At 44.8% G+C, this 19666-nt stretch overlaps 2 protein-coding genes across 4 annotated transcripts; both read right to left on the reverse strand.

The window, feature by feature from the left end:
• Positions 1-251: 251 nt before the first annotated feature.
• TSFM (Ts translation elongation factor, mitochondrial) lies at positions 252-10010 on the reverse strand. Of its 2 annotated transcripts, none has more exons than XM_036251256.1 (6): positions 9936-10010; positions 9513-9686; positions 8753-8881; positions 7378-7500; positions 4050-4137; positions 252-1092 (listed from the first exon to the last, which is right to left on the reverse strand). In XM_036251256.1, the coding sequence occupies exons 1-6, from the start codon at positions 9990-9992 to the stop codon at positions 686-688; spliced, it is 978 nt and encodes a 325-aa protein (XP_036107149.1). In that variant the 5' UTR covers positions 9993-10010; the 3' UTR covers positions 252-685. The 2 variants fall into 2 exon arrangements, with proteins under 2 accessions (XP_036107149.1, XP_036107148.1); XM_036251255.1 differs by having other exon boundaries at positions 9894-10010.
• Positions 10011-10292: 282 nt separating this feature from the next.
• Positions 10293-19488, reverse strand: EEF1AKMT3 (EEF1A lysine methyltransferase 3). Of its 2 annotated transcripts, none has more exons than XM_036251261.1 (3): positions 19100-19488; positions 18880-18991; positions 10293-12099 (listed from the first exon to the last, which is right to left on the reverse strand). In XM_036251261.1, exons 1-3 carry the CDS (start codon positions 19274-19276, stop codon positions 11708-11710), a joined length of 681 nt encoding a protein of 226 aa, XP_036107154.1. In that variant the 5' UTR covers positions 19277-19488; the 3' UTR covers positions 10293-11707. The 2 variants fall into 2 exon arrangements, with proteins under 2 accessions (XP_036107154.1, XP_036107153.1); XM_036251260.1 differs by having other exon boundaries at positions 19220-19369.
• Between the last annotated feature and the right edge of the window lie 178 nt (positions 19489-19666).

Raw genomic sequence — 19666 nt, forward strand, 5'->3', positions numbered from 1 at the left:
TTTTCCGGCACAAGAATGCCAAAATCTGCCTTACAGCTGTCCAGGAAACCTTAGTCCCCACCCACCCACACCCCATTATCCAAAAGAAAACTAGGGTCATGTGTTATTAATTTCAGTAATGAGGCCAGAACCAGTGTAAATACCACTGCAGAGAGCCTTCAAAGCACACTATAGACATCAACAAATGAACCACATTTTCCAAAAAACTCTAAGTTTGAGTCAACAATTCCAAAAGAAGCCATGTGGTAGGAGTAATGTAACTGGGAAGTTCCAGGATAGCAGCATAGTCCAAAGCATCACAAGAGAGTTCCATGTCACAGAAGAAGTAAGACAGATGAGTTAGAATCATTAGAGACACCATAATAAATCTATGTTAAAGAGAGCACATTGATGCCTGTTTTCCCCAAGACTGTCAGTCACTTCAATAAGGCCCACCTGTTGTTTTCTAAAACTTGTCATAAACAAGACACTAAAAAGCTAAACCCAGCATTACGCAAACAAGATTTTACTCTCTTTATTATATAACAATTTTATTTAATAACTTCACCCATGAAGTATAATTGCATCATAAACTCAAATGAAAAACAAATCCTGGGTTTGAAGGAGCTTAGGAAATAACTTCTTTTTGTAATAGTGCCCCACACTAAGAATAAACATTTCCTTCTGGGCCAAAAGTCCCTGGAACCTATTCGGACTCTGCTGCCTCTTCGCTTTCTCCACATTCAAAACGCACAAAGTCTACTACAGACACTCCCTGGGGCTGCACATACTGTCCCAACGTGATAGAGGGATCCAGCAAGTATGGCTGAGAAAGCATTTTGGTTTCTGCCTCTCCCCCAGGCTCATCATCTAGGGAACCAACAGAGAGAGGGGCCATGCCTACCACATGCTGCCCAAGGCGGCGGCCAAGGTCTTCAAGGTTTGCTTTCCACTCAGATGTCTCGCAGATGACCAGGGCCCCATACTTCCCCAGCACCAGGTTGTGGAGTGAGGGACTGTGCATTGCTCCATGGACATAGGAGCCAACATAGAACCCAGTTGGCACCTTCACCCATGCAGCTCGTTTAAGAGTCATGTTTTCTCCCAGTTTCCCTATAAAAAAACAAAAACACACTTCCAGAACAGGATGCTTATGGTAGTACCAAAACATACACAGAGGCGGCCAAGCTTGGGAGACAGTCCTCTGCATTTACATTGTGGATATGCTGTAAGATGGAGCTGCCATTCTCAGTTTAAGGAGATGTGCAGGGAGGAGGTGGGGAAATGGAGGGTGCCTTTATGGAGCACCAACTATGTGTCTGGCACACTACATTTAAAAACATAGACTACATTGCCCAGCCGGTGTGGCTCAGTGGACTGAGTGTTGTGTCATGGACTGAGAGGTTCCATTTCGATTCCCAGTCATGGCACATGCCCAAGTTGTGGACTCGATCCCCAGTAGGGGGCGTGCAGGAGGCAGCCAATTGATGTTCTCGCTCATGTCAATGTTTCTCCCTTCCTCCCTTCCACTCTATTTAAAAAAAAAAAAATCAACGGAAAAATATCCTCAAGTAAGAATTAATACACACAAAAAGAAAACATAGACTGTGGTGTCACCCAGACCCTGGACTCAGGTCTCATTTCTGCATCTTACAAGCTATATGACCTTAGGCAAGTGACTTAATGATATAAACCCATTTACTAATTTATCAAGCCTTAGATTCTTCATTTATACAATGGAGATGATACCACTTAACCTGAAAGCACGGTTATTGAGAGAAATAAATAATATATATAAAAGCACTCATTATAGTATTTGGCACATAGTGAATGCTCAACTGCTGGCTATTGTTTTCAACTTAGGCTTAGACAACTTAAGTAACCTACTGGCACAAGGTCACATAGCTAATACATAGCAGAGCTAGAATTAAAACTCAGATCTGACTCCAAAACAATTGTTTTTTCCCCACCAAATTACCAACCCTCCCAAAAGCCACCATAACTGACAGACAACTCCTGATCATCCATTGTATCAAGGAAAAGTCCACAACTAAAAGCCAAAGAAAATCCAAAACCCTGTGTCATCTGATAGTTTCAACTTCCTCATCATAAAAATAAAAATAAAATAAAAATTTTAAGAGGCACTTACAAGAACCAAAAATAGATTTCGGTATTTCCCTTCCTCTCAGGATGCTCTACCCTCCAAGAGAAGTCCAAGTAAGTCAAAAGGTCGAAAGGGGTAGGAGAATAAACAAAGGGGTCTGGATAAATATCCCTGAATTAGCCATAAGTTATATCTAAAAGTCACAAAAGGGCCCTGGCCAGTTTGGCTCAGCGATTAGAGCGTCGGCCTGCGGTCCGGAGAGACCCGGGTTCAGTTCCCGCTAAGGGCACGTACCTCGGTTGCAGTTTGTCCCCGGCCCTGGTTGGTCGTGCGGGTGGCAGCCACTCGATGTGTCCCTTCACATTGATGTTTCTCTCTCTCTCCCTTCCTCTCTCTCCCTCCCGCTCTATCTGTACAAAAAATGGAAAAATATCCTCGGGTGAGGATAAAAAAATAAATAAAAAATAAAAAGTCACAAAAGGGCCCTGGCCAGCTTGGTTCAGTGGTTAGAAAGTTGGCCTGAGGATCAAATATTCAAGGGTTTGATTCCAGTCAAGGGCACATACCTTGGTTGTGGTTCGGTCCCAGGCCCTGATTGGGGTCGTGAGGGAGGCAACCAGTTGATGTGTGTCTCTCACATTGATATTTCTCTTTCTCTCTCTCCCCCTCACACTGTAACTGAAGATAAATGGGAAAATATTCTTGGGTGCGGATTTTTTAAAAAAGTCACAAAAGGAAGTATCCAGAAACCAGAATCTTAAAACAGTTCAAAGCATCTACCCAATAATTAATTCCCAGGAACTGACAAGAGGCTGAAAAACCCAGTTCTTCCAGAAATCTTAATAAGCCCCATACTCAGCTGTCTGCCTGGTGTCTCATGTATGACTCACTGAAACATTACACACACTACAAGAAGACCTGATAAAAATTGATGCCTTGACTGGAAATGTCAGATGAGCAATAAATTCCCAGCAAGCTCAAATTCCAGCCTTATTTTTCTCCTTCCATCAAGGACAACTAGAAAGAAGGCAAAATCCCTACTGGTCCCACGACAATGATCCAGACACGGTTTCTATAGCCAACAGGTTATGAAAAACTGTAAAACTGTACCTTCACAAGTTCAGGATCATATGATCTTTTTTTTTTTTTTTTTTTTTTTTTTTATCCTCACCCGAGGACATTTTTCCATTTTTTGTTCAGGTAGAGTGGGAGGGAGAGAGAGGAACAGAGAGAGAGAGAAACATCGATGTGAAAGGAACACATTGAGTGGCTGCCACCCGCACAACCGACCAGGGCCGGGGACAAACTGCAACCGAGGTACGCGCCCTTAGCGGGAACCGAACCCGGGTCTCTCAGGACCGCAGGCCGATGCTCTAACCGCTGAGCCAAACCGGCCAGGGCAGGATCATATGATCTTAAAAGAGAAACCAAATTCCTAAAATGATGCCCCTAAATTTTCCTGGATCCCTTTATAAAGATGGTGAAATGACCTCTGATATACCATTTTCCCCTATAGTGTATAGCAAAGTTGTCAACTAGAATAGGCCATTCTCTGCCTAAAGACATGCTTTGGCTGGTCAGCACAGTGATGCATGCAAGTGTTGAAATAATTTTAATTAGTTGCAAACGGCTAAAAACTGAGATTTTCTTTTTTATACAAATATAAATTATTTTAAAGAAACTTTAAAATTCTAACAACATGGGAATCCCATTTCCCCTACGGTAACATATGGCGAGAGCCTGGTAATGGTTCCCTTCAGCAGAGCATAACCTTTTCAGGGCCCTACTGCTCCTTACTGTCTAACACACAACCCACTAATCGTAAAATATTGGAAGCACATTCTTGTTATCTGACCCTTTTAAGCACATGAGCTTGCAGTTCTTGATCTGGATTTGGAGGGATATCAAAGATACCAAGAGATCCAGTTCTTAATTTCCAGTTTCCAGAATCCTGACAAATACTCACCAATTGCTAAGGCCAGCTGATCCTTGAGAGAGCCTTCCCTCTCAGGCCCAGTGGGAAGTTCAGAGAGCTCAGAGGAATTCAAGAAGCCCTAAGTGCACACACACAAAATGAACACAAGTCAGTTTATACTACTCAAATGATCAAAACACTAGGCAAATATAGCCTATTTCTCAGAAAATAATATAAGACAACTAAATACAGATGATATTCTCATTAAGCCAAGGACATTAAAAATTTATAACAGTTCCATTTTTATAAATATTTTATTCTATCACTACACTACCTCCAATTCCATCTCCTATCTTTTGACCTTTTTTTTTTTTTTTAAATATGTTTTTATTGATTTTTTTAGAGAGAGACAGAAACATCAATGTGAAAAACATCGCTCGGCCACCTCCTGCATGCCCCCTACTGGAGACTGAGCCTATAACCTGGGCATGTGCCCTGACCAGGAATCTGGCACACCTCAGTCTGTGGGACTATGCTCAATTCACTGAGCCACAATGGCTGGGTTGGCCTAACTTCTTAAATGTAGTTTCCTAGTATCAGGAACAATATTTTCATATGAATCATAAAATTTTAAAGCTAAAAAAATTTGCAGCCCAGTCAGTGTGGCTCAGTGGTTGAGAGTCAACCCATGCACCAAGAGGTCACTGGTCCGATTCCTGGTCAGGGCACATGCCCAGGTTGTGGGCCAAACCCCCAGTGGGGGGCATGCAGGAAGTGGCCAATTGATGTTCTCTTTCATCGATGTTTCTCTCTCTCTCTCTCTCTCCCCCTTCCTCTCTCTAAAAGCAATAAAGAGCCCTGGCCGGTTTGGCTCAGCGGTTAGAGCGTTGGCCTGCGGTCCGGAGAGACCCGGGTTCGGTTCCCGCTAAGGGCACGTACTTCGGTTGCAGTTTGTCCCCGGCCCTGGTCGGTCGTGTGGGTGGCAGCCACTCGATGTGTCCCTTTCACGTTGATGTTTCTCTCTCTCTCTCTCTCCCTCCCACTCTATCTGTACAAAAATTGCAAAAATGTCCTCGGGTGAGGATTAAAAAAAAAAAAAAAAAAAAAAAAAAAATAAAAGCAATAAAGAGAAAATAAATAAAAAAGTTTGCAGATTACTGGAATGCATAATGGTACAGATCCAAAGGTGGGGAATTGGGCGATAGCTCACAAAACTACATATACTTTTAACCTTTGACCCTGAAATCCTATTTCTAGGCGTTTACCCTGACAATACACTTTCACCAACATACATTGAGCATACATATTCACTGAGCAATTATTTCTAATTGTAAAATACTGGAACTGGCCTAAATGCCTAAACATGAGAAAAAACTGGCTGAATAAACCACAGCACAGCCATACAATGGTACACTATGCAGATGAAAAAAGAAAAAAAAGAGTTCCATGAACTGCTATGGAGTATTTCCAGGCTATATTAAGTGAAAAAAGCAAATTAAAAAAGTATGTACAGCCCTGGCTGGTTTGGCTCAGCAGTTAGAGTGGCGACCTGTGGACCAAAGAGTCTTGGGTTCGATTTCGGCCAAGGGCATGTACCTCGGTTGTGGTTAGTCCCTGGCCCCGGTTGGGGTCGTGTGGGTGGCAGCCAATCAATGCGTCTCTTTCACATCAATGTTTCTCTCTCTTCCTCCCACTCTGTCTGAAGATAAATTTAAAAATATCCTCAGGTGAGGATTAAAAAAAAGAGTATATACAAATTATAACACTATTTGTGTAAGAGGTATTTGTATAAATACGCTTATTTTTGTGAAAAAACATAAAGGATAATCAGAAACCATTGAAGCTGGTTATCTATAGGAATGGATAGGAAATGGATGGGGTAGAAGGGAGAGAAGAGGGAGTATGATGTCTGTGTGTGTGTGTGTGTGTGTGTGTGTGTGTGTGATAGTTTTAACTTTCAGAACCGTGTTAATCTGTTACATATTCAAAAGTTAAATTAACAAGAGTTTGGAGTGAAAACAAAAATTGACTAAATAGAAACATAAGACTGTTGTTCAAATGAACAACATAATCTCACAGCGGGGGGGATCGAACTGATAACTTTTTGGTGCATTGGACAACACCCAACTGAGTCACACCAGCCAGGGCTACTCAATACAATTCTGAAAAATAATCTCAACAGTTTTCCACATAATGTGGAAAACATTATGTCACTTGCCTGTGTCTATTTAATGCCAGTAACAATTAGCATTTACCATGAGATCCCAAGAAAAGGATAAATAGGAAGAGAAAAATGGTGGTACTGAACAAAAAAGCTGTGTAAGTAGTTGGTTCATTTTTGACTTGACAATAAGGTTGAATCAAAGGCAAACATATCATTAATTCCTTCATCCTTCTATGGGCAAAAATAAGCTTATTTTCCTAAATTGTGCCTTCTCCAATATCTTTATTTAAGAATCCTTTCCTCGCCTGGCTGGTGTGGCTCAGTAGATCCCATGAACTAAGAGGTCCCGGTTTGATTCCCAGTCAGGGCACATGCCAGGGTTGCAGGCTCAGTCCCCAGCAAGGGGCATGCAGGAGGCAGCCCATTGATGTTTCTCTCTCACACCAATATTTCTCTCTCTCTCTCTAAAAAATCAATAAAAACACATTTAAAAAAAAAAAAACACCTTACCTCTTAAAAAACAAACAAAAAAGAATCCTTTCCTCAGGTCATTCTAGAATTCTGAACATAAATCTGTACCTGATTTGACTCATTCATTTAAAACAGATTTACTGAACCTAAACCAAGTGCTGGGCCCACTTCTTCACCAGAGACATAGTAGTGAAAAAACAAATTCACAGCCTCACAAAGCTTGTATTCTATTAGGGAAGACAGACAACATACAAATAATAAAAATGTAAATATAAACACTATAAAACAATGTTTAAATGAAGTAAATTAAGGGGACAGAGGCACAGGAGGAAGGGTACATCTCTCCAAACAGATAACTTTTTTTTTATCCTCACCCGAGGACATTTTTCCATTTTTTTGTTCAGATAGAGTGGGAGGGGGAGAGAGAGAGAAATATCGACATGAAAGGTACACATCGAGTGGCTGCCACCCGCACGACCCAACCAGGGCCAAGCACAAACTGCAACTGAGGTACGTGCCCTTAGCAGGAACTGAACCCGGGTCTCTCTGGACCGCAGGCCAATGCTCTAACCGCTGAGCCAAACCAGTCAGGGCCAAACAGATAACATTTAAGCAGAGACATGAAATAAGGGAGACGTGAGAATGTCTGAAAAAATGAAATAACAAAGACCTTTAGGGGTGGGGGGGAAGGGTGGATCAAATCCAGCATGTTGGAGAAAACATGTTGGAAACCCCAAAACTCACTTTACTATATGTGGAGAGTTGATTTTTTAGGCTCTGACAATGCAACATGGTTCCAAGGGCTACTTGCTGGACCAACTGTTGAAATTTTAGATTTCTTGCAACAAAATCTGTCTCACAGTTTACCTATAGGAACAAATTGATGTTACTGTATAAGCTATTTACTCATAGTTTCCAAAAGTGCCTTAAGTTGGAGAATAAACCAAGGTATTGACAGAACAAGCTATAGACTCAACAAAGCAGAAACAGCTGACCCCAAAATTGTAAATCTGCAGTTCCTCTCCTAGCTTGAGGCCAAAAACTGAATGCGTATCTGATTCCCGCTGCGTGTCTTAGTTAGCAATGACCTGCACACTCAGAATATGGTTCCATTATTTAATGCCCTCAGAAGACTCATTGCAAGTTCACCACTTGCCTGTGACTGCATGCCATAATCAACTCATTCTCCAGCTTCCCCCAACTACAAACCAGTTTTGTTATCAGTTTATTATCTCCTTCTCTCACTCTACACTCTAACCCACCCTAACCTTCCTCTAATTCACGTCTGATTCTTCATCAACTGTGGCCCCCAAACCTCTAAAACAGTTACTCTCTATCCATCAACTAATTAATATAATTCCTAGCTTTAAAATCAAACTTTTCTGTCTGGCCGATCTAGCTCAGTGGATTGAGTGTCGTCCTATGAACTGAGAGGTCCCAGTTAGATTCCTAGTCAGGGCACATTTGGGGCTTGCCTGCTCGGTGCACAGCAGGGGGCGTGCAGGAGGCAGCCAATAGATGTTTATCTCTCTCTCCTTCACTCTATCTCTCTCTCTAAGAAATCAACAAAGCCCTGGCCAGTTTGGCTCAGCGGCTAGAGCATCAGCCTGTGGACCAGAAACTCCCAGGAAGGGTTCGGTTCCCGCTAGGGGCATGTCCTTCCATTGCAGTTTGTCCCCGGCCCTGGTTGGGGTTGTGTGGGTGGGAACCACTTGATGTATCTCTCTTGTATCGATGTTTCTCTCTCTCTCTCTCCCTCCCACTCTATCTAGAGATAAATGTAAAAATGTCCTCAGGTGAGGATAAAAAAAAGAAAAGAAATCAATAAAAACTTTTTTAAATCAAACTTTTCTAGGAAACAATCAGTGACAAGGTGTAAGCCTACATCAGACTCAAATTTAGGAGTATTCTTCTAGACTGGTAGGCCTTTTCTCATCATCACACCTGTGCATTTCTATACTTAATTGAATCTACAGCTAATAACTATGGTCTCATGGGTTTAATTCAACTACCCTTTACTGCTCTCAAACACCTCTTCTTTAAGAATGCAAAGAGTCAACCACAAAGCCTTACACTGAAGGGACAGCTGTTCCTCGTATCTGGAATTCTGACATCTCACCTCAACTAACACAGTTGTGTTTCCTTCCTGCAGCAGCCCAATCAGGCCTTCTTTAGTCTTCCTCCCATGGAGCTTGGCAGCTTTGCTCCAGCCCTCCTTCCGGGCCTGCTCATGGAGCCAGCTCTCTGCCTATACATTGAAAAGAAAAAGGGCAGATGACAAAGTCATAGAATTTAGAACTAAACAAGGCTCCAAAATATGTTCAGGTCCCCTAGCTCTTTCTACTTCCCCTCAATCCCATAACAGAAACGGAAGTTAGTCTATCATTTACTGGCAGCCTACTGCTACATGCCAAATACTGGACATTGTGCCTGGTGCTCTGGATAAATGTAATCTTCACAACAATCTTATGGGGCAGATAGTAGTATTTTCATTATATATACAAGACCAACGCAACTCTGAAAGGGTACGTGAGGTGTCCACGGTCACAGGGTTAGTGTGAGGGCACCACGATTTCAGTCGTGGTCCGTCCAACTCCAATGCTCACACAAGCCCTTTTGGCTCCAAGCAGCAGGAAACAGAACTGCAGTTTGCAAGATGTAGTAAGGTTTGTTAACCCTGGGGTCCTAAATCAATTGCTTGCTAATTAGACGGAGACAAGGGCTGAGGCTGTCATTTAAGTCAGAATTTTATCTAGAGGTTGGCTGTTATGTGTCTCTGGACAGCAAGTCTGACCTGCGCTCCCCAGTGCGACCTCCCTAAGAGGCTGAGATTCGGCCCTCGTACCCCTCCCTGCTCCCTTCCCCCGCCTCCCCCACACCTGTTTGAGATCCCCGCCACACGTCTCCAGAGCTTTCTTGCAGTTTACAAAGGAATAGCCCGTTTTTCGCCGCAGCTTCATGAGGAGCTCCTTGCTGGAGGCTGAGGAAGACAGCCGCGGCCCAGCGTGCAATGTGTGCCGAGGCTGGGGCCACTGAAGCGGAACGGGCCCTGCCTGGAGGGGGTAAGAAGGCATGAGAAGCAGGACGCAGCGAGGCGCTCCAGGGACAGAAAGCACGTCCGCAGGGAGGTGACTTTAGGAGGGTCAGGGGCCGCGGGGGTGGGGAGAAAGGCAGCGCGAAGCTGGACCGCGAAGAGGCAGAGGTGGGGGAAAGGGTGCGAAGGACTACGAAATGGGGTCGGAGGTAGGCAGACGAGAGACCTGCAAGGAAAGCAGGTCGGTGCAGGGGCCAAGACCCCTCACCGAGCAGCCCCCGGTCCGCGCGACCAGGCAGAGGTGCAGTGACCGCAGCAGCGACATCTCTCCGGCCGCGCAGCTCTGGCTCCGGCGCACAGACTTGACCACAGGCCTACGGCGTGGCGGCAGGGCCAAACCTCTCCACCGGAATGTGCCAGACGGGGATGCCGCCACCTGCTGGCCGGAGGGAGCACACTCACCTCCCCTACTTGGCGGAATTGCTCCCCTCAGGTGAAATAGGAAACCACGAGACAAAGTCATCACAAAATAACAATACAAGACAGGTGGTAACACTTTGTTTCTTTATTTCCAATGTTCTTTCATATTCATTATCCATTTAAGAATCAAGACAAAATTGTGAGGTAGGAGGGTGGGTTCAGAAATTTGCCAGAGGTCACCTAGGGAAGTAGGGGCATAGTCCCTTCAACAAACCTAATATATATTTGTTGAATGAGCAAAATATTTGTTGAACACTACGGTGTGTCAGGAACTATGCTAGGCTTCAGGGAATTCGAGATAATAAATTACAGCCCTACCCTACTAGGTAATCTAATGGTGAGAAAATAGGGAACAGATACCTGATCACAAAAGACAAGGTAAGTCTCATAAAATGAATAGTTAAAGGGTGTCAAAGGAGAAAGAAATCACATGCAAACAGAAGACTCAGAAAAAAGCTTTTTTTCAGGATAGAGGCTAAGAGTAATGAAGATTTTGACAGATAGAAATAGCCCATCAAGGAAGAGACTCATCAAAGAAAATGAAGAAAGAAGTTAGGGAAACTTGGTGTGGATTTAGGGAACAAAGAGTAGACCTTTTGTAATTTGGCCCAAGGTTGCAATACATTTTGGAAACCAGTAGGAAATGAAGTAGAGGGTAATTTGGGATTACACAGGATAGACTGAGTACCAAGCAGAGGAGCTCATTCTTGCTTCCGTAGGCAGCTGCAAAAACTAACAGGAATGATTTTAGATCATAATAGTTGGAGGCCAGGAGTAGAGGAAGTGATATGTGGCCCGAAGAGTAAGGAGAGTTCCAACCAGAGTTACCACAGTGGGAAGAGAAAAGAAGTGAAGGCAAATCACATTAGGAGAGAAGGACTGACAGGGCTTGAAAACCTAAAAATAAATAAAGAGAAGAACCAAGTACTTAGTGATCAGGGCTCCAACTCCAAAAAGGTTGAAGAAGCTACAGACCAAAGGACAGCTCTGCTGCCTATCCCCAGCTTCAGGCCTGGGAGGACTTTACCCAGTTAGAGCCATGGTCCCACCAGACTATCTCTTGAAGCAAAAAGTGAGTGGTCTAAGGCTTCTTACTTCCCTGCCCCTCAACAAAAGCCTGAGTTCTTTGGATGTAGAGATCTTTAATGCTTGTTTCTTTACTAAAAAAAAAAAAAAAAATCCAGTAGAATCTGGTCATGTATATATTCTGTATAAAAAGACAACAGCACTACTGGGAGTGATCAGTGACAGTCTCTCTGCAGCCACTGCTCTCACATCTCATTTACCTCCCTTCCCCTAAAAACCTCGAATACCCTCCCATCATCATCCTTTGCTGAAAACAAGAGCTAGGAACTTCCTTTATGCTCTAATCCAGCACTGCTAAGGCTCTAGGATTCTTAGCAAGCAGATACCTCCCTGCATCTGCCCAATAGTATCCAAGGGAATGAGGAACAAGAGAGGCAAGGGAAATCCATCCTTTTTGGTCCTTATGTTTCTGGCTTTGGAGATATAGCAGTTCCCTCATTAGGACAAGGGGTTCGGAGAAGCAGAAGGGTGACATTAAGTAGGTCTTGGTTCCCTGTGCCTGGCCCTATAGATGTTGACATTCTCATCCTCATCCCGCTGGGCCAGCTCCAGTTGGAAATGTTGGGGCAGGAGGTGCTGAAAGAAGTTCTCTGTCCCATGCTCCTCTCTCATCTTGGAGGCCAGATAGATGATGCCATGGGTCCCGCACAGGTGTTGGAGGGTCCCCAGCAGCAGTGGGAAGGTAGGCTCCAGATACACGATATCAGCCCCCAGCACCAGGTCATAGTCGCCAGGGAAGACATGCTGGTCAATCCCCCAGGACAAGGCGCGGACCTGGGCCCGGCCTCCAGCTGGCACATTAGCCTGGACGTTGCCCTGGATCTGTTCTAGAGCCAGGGGCAGGTCAGTGATGGTAACATCCCCCCCTGAGAGAGAGGAAGGAGGAGAAATGCAAGTCAGAGGGACCAACAAAGGGGTCTTGGCTCCTGCCCAGAAAGTCCAGAGGCCTCAGGGCATGAAGGACAATGTCTTGACGGCCCGAAGTCCACCATTTGTTTTTTAGTTACCCTACCCTCCATCTTACCCACCACCATTCTCATTACTCTACATTCTATAACATTAACATTCTCTGAGCTAATCTTCAACCTCTCTGCTCAGAACACAACAATCATATGTCAGCAGAAGCCTAGGCAGCACTAAGGTGGAGATGGGCTATGCACCCACCCCCTACTGACACAGACCAGCCTTCAGAGATCTGGAAAGCTTTCCAGAAGACGTGACCTCAGTGAGGTTTAAAAGAGTTAGTCAGGTGGAGCTTTCCAAGCAGAGAACAGAGTACAAAGGCCTGGTGGTGAGACAGCGTAGAGTATTCAAGGCTGGATCTTAGGTAATGTGGAGAGAGGAGAAAAGTGTCAAGATGTGAGTAAAAATAAAAATGATTATGACATGCTAAGGAGATTCAGGCTTGATTCTGAGGACAATAGATTTTAAATGTAGAAGTAGGGGGTGAAGATAATCAGATTAGCATCTCAGCTTCATTCATGCAATATATGTACGGAGCATCTAAGTTCTGGGGAATACAGTGGTGAGCAAGACAAAACCTCAGCCTTCCTTGAGTTTTATTCTAGAGGTAGAGACACACTAAGTACTGCAAAATTCTTTAATCATAACCATGGTCACCGTTATAGAAACAGTGAGTATTAATAATTCTTTCATGCATTCATTGTCGTTCTCATTCTCACATATTTATTATGTGCTTGTATGCCAGGTGCTGAGAATACAGCAGTGAACCAGTCAAGACAGGAATACTTCTGTTCATGGAGCTTACAGTCTAGTGGCAAAAAAAAAGACAACAAAAAAAAACACATAAAATACTCTGCACATGAGATGTTAGTAAGTGCTCTGGTGAAGGAAGCATCAAGCAGGGTAGGAGAATAAGTGCCTGAGGGAAAGGCAGGGAATGTAATTTTAAATAGGATGGTTAGGGAAAGCCTTACTGAGGAGATATGTTTGGACAAAGAAAGATGAAGTGATGGAACAAACTACGTGGATCTCTCAGGCTAAAATGTACCAAATGAGGGAACACAAAGTACAAAGACCTCGAGGCAGGAGTGTGCCTGGCAGGCCTGAGGAGCAGCAGGAAGGCCAGTGGTTAGAGCAGATTAAGTGAGGGGGATAAAAGTGGGGGCCAGATCCTAACCAGGGCCTTTTCAGGAGACTGAGAAATTTGACTTTTAGTCTGAGTGAGATAGGAAGCTACTGGATAATTATAAATGGAAGAAGGACATACACTGATTATGCTTTTAGGATTACTCTGACTGCTGGAATGAGCAAAGACAGCAGAGGGGTAAGGTCAGAAGCAATGACCCCAATGAGATGATGGTGGTTTAAACCAGGGCAGTAGCAATGTCTAGCAAGTGGTCAGATCTTTCTGTTTTTGAAATCCTCACACAAGGATACTTTTTTCCATTTTTACCTTTGGAGAGAGAGAGAGAGACATCGACTGGTTACCTCCCACATGACCCCAACCAGGGCCAGGGACCAAACCACAATCGAGGTACATGCCCTTGACTGGAATCAAACCCGCGACTCTTTGGTCTGATGACCAACGCTCCACCGCTGAGCCAAACCTGCCAGGGTGAGGATCCTGAATATATTTTGAGGATAGTCAACAGAATTTCCTGACAGGTTAGATAAGAAATACTAGAGAGAAAAAGTCAAGCCTGGCACCAAGATGTTTGCCCTCACCAATTAGAAGACTGGATTGCCATTCATTTAGATAAGAAAGACTACAAGAGAAGCAGGATTGGACAGGAAGATCATAAGTTTGTTCCTGGACACATTAAATTTGAGATGTCCATCAGACAAGCACACCATATCCCAGTAGCAGGAGGTTACACAAAGAAGTCTGGAGGTAGAAATAGGCCAGTCAGAGGGCCATCAGCATAGAAACGTTTGGACAAAGCCGTAACATTTAAAGTCATGACATGAGCCTGGCCGGTATGGCTCAGTGGATTGAGCATCATCCCATGGACTGAGAGGTCCTGGTTCGATTCCCAGTCAGGTCACATGCCCGGATTTTGGGCTTGATCCCCAGTGGGGGGCATGCTGGAGGCAGCCGATCAATGTTTCTCTCTCACATCAATGACTCTATGTCTCTCTCCCTTCCCCTTGCTCTAAACAATCAATAAAAACATATTTTAAAAATTAAAAAAAACAGAAAACCATGACATGATAGGATTGCTTGAGAGTGAGTGCAGACAGGAAAGGGAAGGGCTCACAGCACTTTTCCTGAGCCCTAGGGCACTCAGATTTTCAGGTGTGAAGATGAGAAGGAACCAACAAAGGAGAATGGAAAGAATGCCAGTGAGGTGGGTAGAACTAGAAGAGTGGTGCCCTGGAAACCAAAGGAAGTGCTTCTGGAGGAAGGAGTGTCAAATGCTGCAAAGTTAAGAAAGGTGGGCACATGCCCTGGCCAGTTTGGCTCAGCGGTTGGAGCATCGGCCTGTGGACCAGAGAGTCCCGAGTTTGGTTCCTGCTAGGGGCACGTACCAAAAAAAAAAGAGAGAGAGAGAGAAAGTTGGGCTCATAACTGACTTCTGTGCTTAACCACATGGAATTGGAAAGGAAGCTCGGAGCTTTGACTGGAGCAGCTGGAGTGGATGGGGCATGGTGGGGGCGGGAGGGTGTCTGCCTGAAATGGACTGAGGCAAGAATAGGGAGGGGAACTACAGAGAGTGAGTATTAACTTTTGAGAAATTTTGTTGTGGAAGAGAAATAAGGTGGTACCTGAGGGATATGTAGCATCTAGTTTTTCTGAAATAGGAGAAATTTACAGCATATTTATGTACATTATACACACACATACACACACGGTATGAACCAGAGAGAAGGAAAATCTGATAATGCATGAGAAATGTGGGAGGAGAGGTGTTTCCTGGAACAATGTCTTGGAGTAGATGAGAAGGTTTGGTGTGTCCTGACAAGAGGAGGCTTGACCTTAGCTAGGAGCATAGATTCATTCATGGTGCACACACAACATGGGAGAAGGCAGCACATACAGACCCAGATGCAGTTAGGTGAGTAGAACGTGTGGACTTTTACTCTGACAAAACAGAAGCAATCAGAAGAGAAAGGAAACAAAGTCATAAGCTGAGGGTGAAGATAGGGGAGGAAGCATTTGGTGGTTTGAAGGGCAAGAAGGTAAGAACCAGATGTTTAGGAGAGGAGAACAAGTGGAGGAGGGAGGGGTAATAGGCTAGCTGGGTAGCACTTAAGGATGCACCTGAGGCTAGTAACAACAAATTAAAAATGAAACCAGTCAGCACAATTGTGTATATACTAGGAGGGCCTCAGCTAGCCTGGGGTGGCAGTAGCAAGGAGGCTTTCTCTTGGAAGTGATGTTTGAGCTGAGCACTAAAGGATGCATATGCATTAACCAGCTGGTACAAAGATTTTAGACAGAGTGCAGCCTGTGTGAAGTCTCCAAGGAAGGGAACATCAAGAAAGCCTTGATGCCCGGCCGGTGTGCTCAGTGGTTGAGCATCGAACCACACACCAAGAGGTTGCCAGTTTGATTCCCGGTCAGGGCACATACCCAGATTGTGGGCCTGATCCCCAGTGGGGGCATGCAGGAGGTGGCCAATCAGTGTTCTCTCTCATCAATGTTTCTATCTCTCTCTCCCTTTCCCTTCCTCTCTCTCTAAAAATCAATAAAAAAAGAATTTTAAAAAAGACTTGAGGCCCTGGACCAGTAGCTCCATTGGTTAGAGCATCATCCCAATACGCCAAGGACGTGGGTTCAATCACCGGTAAAGACACATACAAGAATCAACCAGTGAATGCATAAATGGGTGGAATAACAAATTGATGTCTCTCTCTCTCAAATCAATAAATTACATTTAAAAAGATATCAACCAATGAATGCTAAGTGGAACAACAAATAGACGTTTCTTCCTCTCTCTCTCCCCCTCGCACTCTATCTGAAGATAAATGGGGGGGGGGGAGATAGACTTGAGGAACTGACTCAAGGGTAATAGGCAGCACAGGCATACAGGAAGGGGAGGGAAAGGCACAGAAAGAGACTAGAGAGGGAGGCAGGGACTTGGAGGCTATGCTAAACATGTTGGTTCTATTCTGAAAGCAACAAGCTATTGAAAGATGGAAGTGGGGAGTGATTACAGTTACATTTTAAAAAGATCACTCTGACTGCTGGGTGGAGTGGACAGAGGTCTAGGCAATGGCAAGGAGTTGAAGCAGGAAGACCAATTTGACTAATTGTGGTAATCTAGGCAAGTAATGGTGGTGGCACGGTCAGTGTCAATAGAAAAACATGAGATTTAAGATCCTATTAACCTCCCACCCAGTCTGGCTCAGTGCACCAAGAGGTTGCCAGTTCAATTCCCAGTCAGGGCACATGCCCAGGTTGTGGGCCCCATCCCAAGTGGGGGGCATGCAGAAGGTGGCCAATCAATGTTCTCTCTCATAGATGTTTCTATCTCTCTCTCCCTCTAAAAATCAAGAAAGAAAAAAATTAAAAAAAAAAAAAAAGATAGTATTAACCAAATCATTGGTTTGGCTCAATGACTAGAGCCTCAGCCCGAGAACCGAAGGATCATGGGTTTGATTTCTGGTCAAGGGCACATGCCTAAATTGCAGGTTCAATCCCCAGAATCCCCGGGCCCAGTGGGGTCGTGCAGGAGGTAACCAATCAATGTGTCTCTTTCACATCAATGTTTCTCTCTGTCTCTCTCTCTCTCTCTCCCTCCCTCCCTCCCTTCTACTCTATCTAAAAATCAATGGAGCCCTGGCCTGTTAGGCTCAGCGGTTAGAGCATCAACCCTTGGACCAGAGAGTCCCGGGTTCATTTCCTACTAAGGGCATATACCTCGGTTGCAGTTTGTCCCCGGCCCCAGTTGGAGTCGTGTGGGTGGCAGCCATTCAATGTGTCTCTCTCACATAGATGTTTCTCTCTCTCTCTTCCTCCCTCTCTCCCTCCCATTCTATCTGAAGATAAATGCAAAAATGTCCTCAGGTGAGGATTTAAAGAAAAATAAATAAATCAATGGAAAAAATATCCTTGAGTGAGGATTAACAAAACAAATAAACAAAAGAGCCTATTAACCAATGTTACCCCAATAAAGTTTAAAAAGGAGAGACCTAAAAGATATTTAGGAGAGAAAACCAATAGGACTTAAATAATGGATATAGGGGTGAGAAAGAGATGTGCCAAAAGTGATGTCTAGGTTTTCCACTCTGCAGATAGATGGTGGTTTGAGTCACTGAGATGGGAAGTCTGAGGAAGAAACAGGTTTGATGGGGGAAGGTCAGAAGATCAAGTTTGGGCTTGCTAAACTTCCCCATCTGAAAGCGCTAATGAAAATCCAGGGACAAGATGGCAGTAGCCTAAACTAGAGATGGTGGGAACAGTAAACAACTGGGGAAACATTAAGGACAGATGACCCATAGGATTAGCTGATTGCCAGGATATAAGGGGAGAGGGTAAGATGACAGTCAGATTTCAGACTTGCAAGCTGAATAGGGATCAAAGGACAAGAAACCAGCCTAGGAACAAGTAAAAATATGTGTTCCCAACTGTTACATGCCTTTCTCCAATATTAGCATAACTGCCCACCTCTCATTCACCCATCCTTCATGGAAAACCACTGTTGACACTTCTTTGGTTCTTTCTGAGTCTGCTATGTTCATACTGTTCACCTCTTTCCCTTCTGACAGAGCTTCTTTTTGGATTCCAGGGAGTCAAGGAAGACATGGCTAGAGTATGTCCACTGGCTCTGTGCATGCTTCACCAGAGTTCTTGTATTGTAACTCCTTCTCTGTCTTCCCCACTAGACCATGAGCTCCTTGGGGTGAGGAAATCGGTCATACTTGTATTCCAATACCTAGCATGACTCTTGGCACATAGAGAACTCCAAATTCTTGGTTGAATAAATGGAAGAATGAGTGCCTACCTCTGGGAAGACTTCCCTGAATGTAATCTATTCATGTCCCTCCAAACAAGGACGTATGAATTTGCATTTATAGGGAGATGACATTGTATTATGTGTTTTTAAATGAGTGTTTTTGGTGTGAGGTTTTGCCTATCAGATTACAAATTAGAGAACTGTTTCCTTTGTAGTTTTTGGTTCTTAACAAAAGTGAAGCAAAGTTTTCCTTACCTTTTTCCCTTTCCAAGTGTGTGGTGCCAAATTCCTACCCCACTTCCCACAAACACACCCTAATCCTCAGAATCTCTTAAGCTTTCTCCCAAGCAATCAAAACCTTAAAAATGTAAAAAAAAAAAAAAAAAATCCTAATAATAAAGTTATAAAGCACTCATGAGGTTAACACCCACAGGTTATTTCCCCTACAAGGTACTGCAAATATGCATCTTGACAAAAGACCATGTCCAAAGCAAAGGAGCTTTTAAGTGACAATATTGTCCATGAAATCACAAAAAGGAAAAAGGTAGAAAAGATTCCTTCTATTAAGGCTTGCTGGATTTTCATATCCTGCCCCCAAATCAACCACCTTGGGTATTCTGACAGCCAATGAGCGCTGCCTGCCACACAAAAGCAGGCGTAAAAAGGGGTAAGGGGATTCCTGTGCTGGTCCCAAATCATTCCCCTCTCCCAAGAATCCAGGAAGTGACCATTTCTCCACATCCCCGTCCCCCCAACCCTCTCTGGACCACAAAGCTCACGCACCCTGCAGCGCCGCCAAGATTCCCACGATGCCAGTCCCCGCACCCAGTTCGATCACCTTCTTGTCTCGGAAATCCACATTTTGATTTTCAAAATAGTTGCACAGGCTTAGAGCCTATAGGAGAAAAAAAAAAACTGTCGTGGGGATAGCTCCATATGGCAAAGGGAGAATCCGGGGTCTGTACCTTCCGTGGACCCTCACCCAGAGCCACCCACTCCTCACCGCATCCCACACCCGCGCTGCCACCCCGAGGCGGGACCCGAAGTTCTGCGTGATGCTCAGCACGTGCCCACAGAAACAGAACCGGCTCCTCTCCGAGTAAGAGTCAGCGAAGAGCCCGACCTCCCGTGGGAACACCGATTCGGGTTCCGTTGCAGGATCTGGGCGGAGGTCTGCCATCTGGCCCAGAGAGTTCAGGAAGCCGCAGCAAGCTCTGGAATCCCGGATCTGGAGCGGGGTGGGGGGTGGGGGACCTCGGGCCGCTTCTGCTGCCAGGTGGCACTGAGCCCCGCCTCCCTGAGTTTGCCCTCCTTCCTCCAGTTTGACTTCCTGGAGGTGGGACGAAGAGCTACCCCTCCCGCTCCGGTCTCCTGCCCACAGCCGGCGGGACTCTCAAGACCACGCAGGTCAGACCCGGCAGTCTGGTCCGAGACCGGGAGAGAGGAGAGCGGCGCGAGGATTAATTCTACCGTAGGAAGTGGGGTCCCCAGGCCCCATTTACCTGCGGGGTGCACGGGTTCCTGCAACCAGGATAGTAACCCAGACCAGGCCAGCTCAGGCTAAGTAAGA

This window comes from Molossus molossus, unplaced genomic scaffold, assembly GCF_014108415.1.
Source record: "Molossus molossus isolate mMolMol1 unplaced genomic scaffold, mMolMol1.p scaffold_m16_p_10, whole genome shotgun sequence".
NCBI lineage: Eukaryota > Metazoa > Chordata > Mammalia > Chiroptera > Molossidae > Molossus > Molossus molossus.

Excerpts from the sequence above, each read along its gene's own strand:
- EEF1AKMT3 (XM_036251261.1), bottom strand. The coding sequence starts at position 19,276 with ATGGCAGACCTCCGCCCAGATCCTGCAACGGAACCCGAATCGGTGTTC. Across the intron at positions 18,992-19,099 it reads CAGCGCGGGTGTGGGATGCG|GCTCTAAGCCTGTGCAACTA; the intron begins GTGAGGAGTGGG and ends TTTCTCCTATAG. Across the intron at positions 12,100-18,879 it reads AATCTTGGCGGCGCTGCAGG|GGGGGGATGTTACCATCACT; the intron begins GTGCGTGAGCTT and ends CCTCTCTCTCAG.
- TSFM (XM_036251255.1), bottom strand. The coding sequence starts at position 9,992 with ATGTCGCTGCTGCGGTCACTGCACCTCTGCCTGGTCGCGCGGACCGGG. Across the intron at positions 8,882-9,512 it reads GTGGCGGGGATCTCAAACAG|GCAGAGAGCTGGCTCCATGA; the intron begins GTGTGGGGGAGG and ends TTCAATGTATAG. Across the intron at positions 4,138-7,377 it reads AACTCTCCACATATAGTAAA|GGCTTCTTGAATTCCTCTGA; the intron begins GTGAGTTTTGGG and ends GTGTGCACTTAG.